Below are 11,813 nucleotides of genomic sequence, written 5' to 3' on the forward strand. Positions count from 1 at the left end.
TTCAATAATTTTTGTATAATTGAAATTCAATAAAATAATTTTTATATCTTAAATAAAAAAAATTAAAATTATGTTCTAAAATAAAGAATAATCACTATTTTGTGAGGATTAAATTGATCCAAATTTAAAAGATAAAGGACCACTCAAAATAATTATTTTAAAAAATAAAAAGATCGAAATACATATTAAAATTAAGATAAATAATTAAAAATATAATTTAATTTAAAAAAAATTATAGTTTTCTCTTTTTCTAACAAAATCATGTAGTACTTTTCTTCCTGCTAATTGAGAAAATAAGAAAATACATTCTTAGGGTGATTTTGAATCTTATGACCTAATTCTCAGAAGTAAAATGCTTAGGCACTTGCAGTAACCAGTGAATTATAAGGAAGAGTTAAAGTGAAAGAAGAGCCAAAGACGCGAGAGAAGCAAACATATAAAGCATAGTAATTACTAACAAGTGAATTATAAATCAAGATCCGAAAAGAAATATCACACGAATGAAGTAGATAGAAAAATAAAGAAGAAAAGAAAAAAAAAAAAACACCTACACAAAGACCAGAGACATCATTCATAGCTGTCCAATTAAATGTTAACTGATTTTGCCCCAACATGTCCACAGCAAATCCTAGAGAAAAAGACGTATTTTCCATCCCGTTTAACAAAACAAAAGTACATGCATGCTCATGCAGCGAGATTTCGCGCCCATTGCTTTGCGCTGACCCTATCTCGCTTCAGAAAGAAGTAACATGAAAAAAACATAAACAATGCATAGTGTTCGTATATAAAAGTACTAAATTTTATTTTCCAACAAAGCTGTTCCTTCATTGTTACATTGTCACAATTATTAATTCCTTGCCAGAAGCCAAGAGACACAACCCCACTTAAAACTACAAAACAGACATAAAAATTCAACACTATAATTCAAAGTCATGTTTTGTCTTTTTGTTTGTAGTTTAAGAAAAACAAAAATTCCCACGACCCATCTTCCTTGGCGTGCTCTTTTTCTCATATGTAAAGTGAGTCGTACAAAGATCATGCTACAGTGATTCTATATCCACAACTTTGTTCTCAATCTCGTCCCATCACTATATATGACTTCAATTTTCATATTTTCTGATATATATATTTTTTTGTTAACTATATCAAGTGATATGACTAATACCATAGTCGCTTTCTGATGGACCAGAGGGGTGAAATGAAATGTTTTACTACTTTACTCTCTTTCAGTAGCTCTTGAGCATGGTTTAGTCCAAGAATTATGGATCGTTGGATTGTTTCCACATCCAGTGATTTTCCTTCTTTTGAGGTCCCCCTCTTGTCTCAGAGGAGAATCAGCAACGATGATTCCGTTGGTTTTTTCACTTTCTGAACTCAGAAAATGATGGTCCAACACATTAATCGGTGTCTCTGACCTTGAAACCCCATTCAACGCAGACTCGTACTCCTCCTCTATGGCTATGTCTTGTATCACTTTGTAGCACTGCTCGACATTTTCCTGCAGCAGTAAATTTTTCGTACCATCTATTAAATCTATTCACACTGTACTTAAATAATAATCAAATCTTAAAATAAAATTCATTATTTCTTATAATCAAAACATTATTAGTATTCAAAAAAATATACTTTGTCACTTAATAATAAAGTACAATCTAATAATAATAATATAAAGTAAGAATGTGTACTTTATTTACATATGAAGAATCGGATATTGCTTTTAAGATGGACGGATATTGAAAAGGAAACAACTCATGAGAGGCACAGAGAAGGGCAGATGCAGCAATAATAGATGGCTTGAATTCCCAAAGCCTTATCTCTGCATGTAAAAGACAATAGTTATTAAAAACCAGAATTTAGATATTAAATATTAATCATATCACATATGATATTTATGTGTACCTCTTTGTGACTTGAATATGATTTCAGAGGCTCGGTTTTTCAGAACCTGTCCCATAGGTGAGTCTTTGATCTCGATCAAGGCAATAAAGAAGGCTACGAAGGAGAAGGGGGTGATCGACCTCATCCTCCATTTTAATGCTCCCAAGATTAGTGTTTCCATTCTTTGTATTGTTTGTGCCTCAAAGATGATGCCACCATCACTTTGATTCAAAAGGGTCTAATAAAACAAAACCAGCTTTAATGAATACATATTGCATAGTAAATTATCGATCTCTCTTACAAAACCCTCTTATGTTATGAATACATCACTTAGAATGCATAATGGCGTTTTTACCTGGACATCAGTGGTAGGGTATTCAGTTCTCATCATTTTGACAGCAAGAGAAATGCAAGAGACAGCAATGAGCCTAAGGGCCCATGGCTTTGTTTGCTGTTACATAAGCCAAAATTTTAAGTCATATCTTGAAGGTAGGAGAATCCAATAGACTCTCTTCTATAGTCTTAAATCTTCAAAAATAAGAATATGAATTAAGAGAATAAGCAAAACCACCTAAAAGCTAGCACATTTGGATTCCTTACCAAAATCCCTTGGTTGGCTAGGAACCGATCCAGATAGTTGATTGCAAGGTAGCACAAAACCGGATCCAAAGTACAAGACAACTGAACAAAACCAAAGAATGCACACTCAGATTATGTTTAAAAAAAAAACAATTTTTTTCCTCAGACAATATTAATAACCAACATTTTGGTACTTACCTGTGAGATTAAGGAAATGAGTTCTGTTCTGACGGAGATGTCAAGATCTCTGTCTCTGAGAGTGTGAGAGTGATTCTGCGATGGGGTGTGGTCAGATTCGATGAGGAATAGGTAAGAGAGGGCATCAGGGTGAAGATTTTCCAAAGGGTTTTCAAGGTCAAACTCCATGGACGAGGTGTGTTGGTGAAAGAAGGTACTCACTGGGTTAAAAGGCAAAGAAAAGCATGCTGAAGGGAGGCAAAGTGGTAAAGAAAAAGCTGCAGAGAGGGTTTATAAGTTCTCAGCTTTCTTCAAATGAATACTATGGAGTCTCTTCGGTTTTTCAGCAACAACTTTGCCACTTTTCTTTTTCTAGCTGTTGGCTTGCTAGTTGCTGCTCCCTTTATTAGTGTTGTTGCCTTCTGTGCCCCTCTCTCTCTCTCTCTCTCTCTCGTATCTCTTTGGCATATATATTTATTTTGGGAAAATGGAGGACTTTGGTCCACTGTGTTCAGGGTTGCATGAGGTGGTGGTGCTGTGGCAGGACCAGATTGGTGAAAGCACAAGTCAATTTTAGTGGGAAAGTTTAGTTTGACAATTGACATTCATCATGAGTTGATATGTGCACTGTTTTTTCCCTTTTAAATAGAGGGGTGAGTTAATAGGGTGGGTGATTTGATAATGTGAGACCTAGATCAGTCTTTGGGATTTTCATGATCATGACCTTATTGCAATAATGCTTAATGGCATGGCACACTCCTGATTAAGACGGGAGCAAAATGGTATTAATAACTCGTCACTCCTAAATTGAAATGGAAAGTGCAAGTAAAATGTTACTATCTACTCTAATAAATACTCCAATGTTTCACCTGTTCTTCACTTTTTTATATTAGGCAATTAAAATTTTTAATAAATTATGCTGCCTTGTTGGGTGGATCCGTGGGATTGAGCATCAAACAGTTGCAGCTGATAAAGAAATGATTTAATGAATAATCCTTGTGGTTATTGCCTACAGCAAGCAGCATGCCCAAATTCAATGTCACCAATGAAGCATTATGTTTCTAAGATAAAGCAAAGGACTAGAAGTGGATGATTAGTTTCTTCAAAATCTCTCTAATCAGTATATGGATTGAATGTAGACAAATATATATGATTTTTTTTAATGATTGTACCAAGATTAGAAAATATAACCTTATACATGTTATTTCAAATTTCACCACAATTTCAAGTTAAATCATAAATCTATTGGTTAAAAATTAAGGACGAATGCCTAAATACAATTCATATGTCATAATTGCTATGTTGGTAGAAAAAGCAACGTTTTTAGTCAAGCCTATATATACAGGCGACATTGTCATAATTGCTATGTTAGGACTTAGGACTATGAACGATAAGTTAAATTAAGATATGGTTAAAGGACGGCTCAATACTACAGGCTATTACTTAGCAAGGGCTAATTTTTAAGATTTTGAACTTACTTATATAACTTTCAAAATGTAAAATACACTAAAGCATTAATTGAAGAGGAAAAAACTATTATATTTTTAGTAGAAACACAGGGTTCGTTAGATAATATAGTTTTTATATAAAGCTGTAAAGTCTTTTATTATTTACTCTTATTTAGTGGTAATTTATAGTCTTGCTAGTTGCACATATGCTTACACTTTCTTTTTTTTGGTATTTGAGTTAGCTGATGTAATAGAAATATTAGCTACAATGATTCTCAAATTGTTTATGCTGTTTGGTTCTCTCACGTTCTTCCTCGATTTTTTTCAATATTGCATTACAAATCTTAGATTTTGATCAAACTCATATTTGGAACAGATATAGTCTATAAACACACAAAAATACTCGATAATTGATATCACACACACATATAATTTTAATCAACAGAAAATTTAGGCACAAATTTTTTCTTGAGTACTATTAGTATTATTTTCTAATTAAAATTAAATTTTTATTTTGATAATATGCAGAAATATATATTAATGAAAATTTCATTAAATGTAATACATAATACTAAAACAAAATTTCTAATTTTCATTGAAAAATAAAACCAACCATACCTAATGAACTATATATAAATTTTTCCTCTAATTAATTATTTTACTTAAGAGTGGAAAAGGAGGGGAAGGGAGAGGAGAAGTTAAAAAATTTATTTGATTGAGTGGACAGGAGAGAAAGTAATTTTTTTTTTTTTTTTTGGTTCATGAGGAGAGGAAGATTTTAAAAATTAATTTACTTTTGTATTTTTATAACAAAATATCTCCCTTCTCCTTCAAATCTCTTCAATATTTTAGAGTTAAAATTAGATTAAGAAGTATTTTACTCTCTTTCCTCTCTTTTAAAAAAATGAAATAAAAAAGTTTTTAAAAATCTCTTATCTTCCCTCTTTTTTCCTGTGTTCCCCTCCAACTAAAATCTAAATTATAAGTGAATGACTAACTAAATATCAATATGAGAAAGAAAAAAAAAAATATCAACAGAACAACTTAGGAGCCTTTCCCTTGTGTTCTATAATATATTGCTGATCAACTACTAACCTAGAACCCACTATATATTATAAACTTCTAAATTCACACAGTATGTGTATGATTCAAAAGACTAATGTTTTTGTCTGGGTCCACGTTTGTTCCCTCATTGATCTCAATGTATTATAGTGAAAGGCGACGAGAGAAGTATTAAGTCCCACCCTGAATCCTGGAAAAGGCAAAATATCGTCTTGTCTCTAGTCATTGTTAAGCAAAAAAAATAATGGCACAAACCTACTCTAGTTCTCAAATCAAGACCACCTATTTTTTAAAACGATTTATTTAATAGATTGCACTATGACTTTGGAGGGGAAGTGAAGTCTACTTTTATTTAATGCAAGAGACTATACTACAAAATTAAAAATGGCAAACTATATTCCTAGATGCAAGATCTAAGACACAAAAACGAGGGAACATATTGGTGGTTGCGAAATGAAACGGTGAGCTCTTGGTAACTTAGGGGTTTAAGAAAAAAAAAAAAAGAAGAGTGATTTAGTCATTGATCTAAGGAAAAATTAAAATGAGTGATTTACACACATAAACAAAGTGTGTGATTTAGGACCCTTGTTTAAGCCAAAGGCAGACATCATTGACCTTATTTGGTTGGGGATGCATATGGGACACGTGTCATTAGGATGAGGAAAGTTAGTTCTTGAGTAACTTTTTGAATATTGGTTGACAAGTCAATATGAAAATGAAAGATTAATTGTTATTGTTTTAAATCATTAGTTTTTTTTTTTTTTCAACAGGGATAAAGTAAAAGGAAACAGAGAATTATTACACATCACGAGATTTGGTATGTAGCCTATTAGTACAATATGAATAAATTGAGATTTAGTTTTGTTTTTATAAATGTTGTAAATAAGAGTTTTTTTTTTCTTCTTTTTTTGGTGATTGTAGATAGGAGTTTCAATTAGAAATGGAAACAAGTGAGGTCCCAATAGCTTGTGGCTTAGTCTATATTAGGTTTAGGTCAGTTAGACTATTTTAGAAAATAAATCAAACAAAGGATTTTATTAAAATTTATATAGTTAAAAATTCAAATTTTATATTATTTAAAAAGCTTATTAGAGTCTATAAAAAACTTATTTGAGTCAACAGACGATCTATTTAAAAAAAACTATTATTATTATATAAATTTATTATAATATTTTAAAATCTTTTCTATATAGAAAAATATATAAATAAATCATAATATATATATATATGTATATATATATTATGATAAAAAAAATTATATATTTATTCAAAATTTTGGTTTTAATAAATTTTATATATTCAAAATTATTTATTTATTATCAACTTTAGTTATATAAAATAAAATGTTATCTTGTGCTTGCAAATGGTATAAAATATTAGTTAGATACATTTTAAATAATTATTATTATCATATTTTAATTTATTTCGAATACTTTAGACTAAGGCATCAAACTAACTAGCATTACTTCTGAATATAAAAAAAAAACTAGCATTATTTATTCTAAATGAAACTAAGTTTGAAATCCTTAAATAAATTATTGAGTTTAAACTTTTTGAATGAAAAATAAATATAATTAAAAAGAAAGACTCTAATAAAAATGACCACAAATATTACTCATCAATAAAATCAAAAGATAACCAACACCTATAACATGGTAAAAAGAATATCAAGTTAATTCCTAAATTTTAACTTATAGCCATTTTTATTTGGTCCTTAAAATTATATAAAAAATAATCGTGAAATTATTAATTGGCATTCATTTTAGTAGTAGTGTTAAAAATATGCCGATATGATACCTAACTTTGACAATAGTCGATGTGATCATTTTTTTATCACTAACTTTGATTTGATACACACAAGTCAATTTAATCCATGACTTTATATTATAATTAGGCGATTTAATGTCTATATACATTATTCGTTTTTTATTTTTGGCTTAAAATGTACATAAATATGGATACTAATCTGCAAGAAATCATAGGATTCTATTTGCAATTAAGGATAGTCAAATTCTTAAAACAGGAGATTAATGATGATAATAACAATATCAAATATTTGGCACATGAGTATTTCTGGGGATGAGTTTTAATTGAAGTGATTATTGAGATAGTTGACTAATTAAAAGCTTTGGGGCATTGCAAGAGGCCCAGTGGCTTTTCAATTTTCATGTGTTTGATATTAATAACTTGGAAATGCCTTTGAAGAACGTTCCATTTCTTTTGGAGTTGCTTCAACCTTGCTCTATCTCTCTAAGAGTACACCTTTTGCTTTTCTTGTTGGATGTTATCTTAAAATCATAGATTCTCTTGGTTCAAGAGAAAGCCCATAGATTTTTGTTTTCTTTTGATAAAATAAAACTTTGGATATGTATCTTAAGTATTTTTTAAGATACTTAAGATAATAAGATGGAATTAACTTCAATTCAAATTAAAAAGCAACAACAAAAAAGAACTTTAATATCCTTTAAGGAAGTTATTTTTTTATTTATAAAACTTACAATGACATTATCAAGATTCCTAGTAATATGTTAAGAAAGATATATAATTGCACACCTCAAACTAAAATGCAGTTTTAAATGGAAGTAAAGAATGAAAACTAATCTGAAAGGTAGAGGAAGATGGAGGGGCACGTGATGATTAATTTGATGAGTGCACTGTGCAAATAGCACGCCACAGCCCCCAAGCAGACAGCAGCATGATTGCATGTTTAATGTTGGCAATTGAGGGCGTAGACAAGAAGGTGGACCTTTTCCTAGCTACTTGGGAAACCCTAAAAACACACACCAATAATCGACTCTCTTTTCATGAACAATCGTATTGTGTAATCATGTAATGTGTCAAAAGGGATAGAGTGTGGCCATATATATGTATCAATATGATCCTATTGTTACTGAATTGTGTGCAAAAGGTTACAATATATATATATATATATATTTACTTCTTTTTGACCGAGTATTTTCACAAATATTGCAGTAGAATTGAATTTTGAGATATTACTGCATTTGGATCTAGTTATTAATCGTAATGGTGTGTTTGATTTAAGGAAGAAAATGAAAGGAAAAATTTAGAAGGTAAAGGAATGAAAACTTATGAAGTTATAAATTAAAAACTTATAAGACAATAGATTGGATTGAAAGTATTTATAAAATTAGTTGATCAATATAAAATTTATTTGATAATTAGAGTAGATAATAAGGTGTATACGAAATGGATTCTAAATTAAAAAGGATAAAAAAAAGATTTTAAATTATTGAAGATAAAAAAAAAAAAAAAAAAGACAAAAGAGAAGAGGAAGAAAAAAACTAAGAGGAAGTTTTAGAAGAGAATTTTTTTCATTTTGAGAATTATAAATTTTCAAGAATTATAAATTCAAAAAACCACGATTCTTAAGATTAATTAAAATGTTTTTGGTTAATCATAAAATATTCTTAAAAATATTTATACATGTTATTTGAGAATTAATGATTTTTATTATATTAAATAGAAAAATAAAGGTAATATGACATTTTTATTGAAATAAAAAAATTCATTTATTACTAATTTTTAAATCATATATGTTACCATAAAAAATCCAACATACACAATTTTTTTATTTAAAGAAAAACTTTCTCTCTCAAAATATACTTTAGGTTTCATTTATCATAACATGTGCTTAATGTTCTTTAAAAAAACATTTGTTTAATGGAAGTTAAGTTGTTAACATAGATTTTATGATTTTTTTTATTATAAATTATAGATTTTGTGAATTTACAGTAACAATATGATATATTATATAAACCGGTAAGAAAATTAATTTTTAAAAAACAAAATAAAATAAGAGAAATGGATAGTTATAGAAAGAGTTTGAAAATTTTCATATTACAACATGAGAGAAGATACTAATTATTAAAAAATCACTTAATTGTTTTAAAAATTTTCCTAAGCAATTGAAGAGTATAATTTTTTTATTAAAATTACCATAACAATAATAAGATTCAAATTTAGGATTCTATGTATATTATCTAATCTTTTATCACTAGATCAATTTTAATGATTGAAAGGTGTAATGTGTGTTTAGATATCAATTTAAAATTACATTTAACGAAAAATACATATTTAATATAAAAAAATTGTGAGTATAATCTTTTTATAATTCAAGTTGAATTTAACTCAATTGATTTTTAAATACATCCGTAATAGTTCAACTAAAAATAGAAATAAAATGCACTTAATAGTACTTGTTAATTTTTTTTTTTTTTTTTTATGAACATAAGGCAGTGTTATAAATCTAACAATGAAGAGCTAATTTACGTTACAGGCAGTACTTGTGAATTTATTCCATACCAATAAAATAATCTATTAATCACGATTTAATATATCATTAATATAGACTCACGATGCACAAAAAAATATGTAGACTCGCAATCTAATAGTGGTGTCCAGCTCAAGAGCTAAGACATAGAACCCATCACAAAGCCGAGGAAAGCCCAATGAGTATTGGACAATAAATTATGAGTATCTAGTGGATTTTCCCTTATTTGTTTAACCTAGTTTCTTATCCTTACATCCTCCTGATAAATATTTATCACAAGCTCTATATTAACAATTTCATATTTGTTAGACAAAAATTATACTAAAGAATACTAATTTAACATCAAATCATTAATATACAACTTTTATAGTATTACAAAAAAAGTCAGAATGATAGTTAATAAAATTCAATATTAATAATTGATCAATCAAAATTAAGCTATACTATTTTTTAGCTTTTTAAAGTCATTTGGGTCCACTACTAAATGAGAAAAGAATAAATCAAAATATATGAGAAATTACAATAATATGTTGAGATTGATCAAGACATACTGGTATTAATTTCTCTAACCCTATATATTTTAGTATAGACTACGTACATATCCTCTAATTGAAGACAAAAGACAAAAGACAATCTCATTCCAGTTGAATAAGTTCATAATGTGATGGAGAAAATTCTGCCTAACTTCATACAATAATATAAGAAATTAAGGAAGTTTTGTAAAGTTGAAAAGGAATAGGATATATAATATTATAATAATAATAAATAAATAAATAAAGAGATGATATTATGTACAATTATTTCTTGATGGAGTATTTGGGTACAATTATATTATGAGTGTTAATCTGGACCATCTCTTTGCGGGCTTGAATTGATTTGTAATGTTTTATGGATACCGTAGGTCTAAGGCTCAAGGTCATGGCAGCCCTACAACATTTAATATTGTCAACTTCAATGGTAGGCTTGGCCTACCCATCAACAATACATTTGGACCTAATGGAGAGGGTTACTAATAAAAACCCTAAACCAAGAGTAAGCCCACATGGCAGACAAAAATAAAATAATCCTTATTTATTGTTGGTTTGCTAAGAACCCCTATAATATAATGTAAAAAGTAATCCAAAATTGACGAATATTTGACTGTGTAACTTTTTAATCACCACCCTATCATATCATTATTCATAAATCACATAATCTTCATAATAATCAACCACCAGGGTGTGTACTTCCACCACTGTCACATGCAACCTTTTCACAAGTAATGAAAGATATAATAACACTCTTTTTATAAGAATTGAGCTAAAGACTTTGATGTTCGTACACACTTTCATATATTGCAAACTTAACACACATCTACCAGACTAAACCCTAACTACTGTAACTGCTTGAGAGTTGAGTGAGGCTTTTTATGAGTTAGTCTAAGAGTATTTTTGGGTGTTTGGTTTCAGCTATGTTATGGGAAGGGTGGGGTATTTTGTCCTTCTCAAGCACCATGTACTTGTGAAACCAATGAAGAGGCAAGTGATAGAGTCCCAGATATGGGGAAAAGATAGTTCATGAATCTGCTTGAATGCTTGTCCTACCTGCCTCTTTCAGTTTTTTTTTTTCTTCTTTCTTTTCTAGCCTCCACTTTCTCCCTTAATCAAGGATTCTCATGATCATAAATTGACACATTTATACAATCAAAATTGTTGGATTATGATCCCATATGGACATGTTTGGATAATTTTTTTTCCTAAACATGTATTTCTAAGAGAAAAAAGAAAAAAAAAATGTAAAATTAAATAATTTCTTTTCTATAAATTAAAATCAACTTTTTTATAGATTAATTTTTAAAATAAAATAATACGAGAAAACTTTTATAAATTAATTTATACATACATTAATTTTAACGTTAATTTTGATAAGTTAAATTTAAAATTTATATCATTTGATCTATATCTAACTGTGCTAATTAATGAATGTGTGATTGTAGGAAATCCATTCTTGTCGTGCCACATGCCTTAAACTTAAAATAGGTTTAATTGTTGACTTGACTTAGCCATGTGTATGAAACGCATTCAACAGAAGATGATCATTATTGTGCACCATGAAATATCAACAAGTCGGTTCAATTGGTAATCTCACCTAATTAGTTGGCTATGAATATGTTAGGCTCTACGTCTTTTATGTCTAGAGTTAATTTTGTTGCGTTAAAGATAATCATAATCACGTTTCTTGTATATTTAACTATTATCAAAATCGATTTTAAGATATTCAAATTCACATCTATTTATAGTTTCTTTATTAAACAAAATTAATTTTGGAAAATTAATTTTGAAGTTTTATTAGTTCATATTTATAATTTTAAATTCAAAATCAATTTTGATAACAAATTT

The 11,813-nt window shown here is 28.7% G+C and overlaps 1 protein-coding gene across 2 annotated transcripts; it reads right to left on the minus strand.

Annotated features, from left to right (window-relative positions):
• Nucleotides 1-781: 781 nt before the first annotated feature.
• LOC109799061 (putative cyclin-D6-1) lies at nucleotides 782-3,355 on the minus strand. 2 transcript variants are annotated; one of them, XM_083062713.1, is made up of 6 exons: nucleotides 2,656-3,355; nucleotides 2,479-2,559; nucleotides 2,234-2,329; nucleotides 1,900-2,116; nucleotides 1,695-1,816; nucleotides 782-1,498 (listed from the first exon to the last, which is right to left on the minus strand). In XM_083062713.1, the coding sequence occupies exons 1-6, from the start codon at nucleotides 2,821-2,823 to the stop codon at nucleotides 1,217-1,219; spliced, it is 966 nt and encodes a 321-aa protein (XP_082918839.1). In that variant the 5' UTR covers nucleotides 2,824-3,355; the 3' UTR covers nucleotides 782-1,216. The 2 variants fall into 2 exon arrangements, with proteins under 2 accessions (XP_082918839.1, XP_020215138.1); XM_020359549.3 differs by having other exon boundaries at nucleotides 1,686-1,816; nucleotides 2,656-3,276.
• Between the last annotated feature and the right edge of the window lie 8,458 nt (nucleotides 3,356-11,813).

The sequence above is a fragment of the Cajanus cajan genome, chromosome 8 (genome assembly GCF_000230855.2).
Source record: "Cajanus cajan strain Asha chromosome 8, NIPB_CcT2T_4, whole genome shotgun sequence".
Taxonomy (NCBI): Eukaryota; Viridiplantae; Streptophyta; class Magnoliopsida; order Fabales; family Fabaceae; genus Cajanus; species Cajanus cajan.

Excerpts from the sequence above, each read along its gene's own strand:
- LOC109799061 (XM_020359549.3), bottom strand. The coding sequence starts at position 2,823 with ATGGAGTTTGACCTTGAAAACCCTTTGGAAAATCTTCACCCTGATGCC. Across the intron at positions 2,330-2,478 it reads TAGCCAACCAAGGGATTTTG|CAAACAAAGCCATGGGCCCT; the intron begins GTAAGGAATCCA and ends CTTATGTAACAG. Across the intron at positions 2,117-2,233 it reads ACCCTACCACTGATGTCCAG|ACCCTTTTGAATCAAAGTGA; the intron begins GTAAAAACGCCA and ends TTGTTTTATTAG.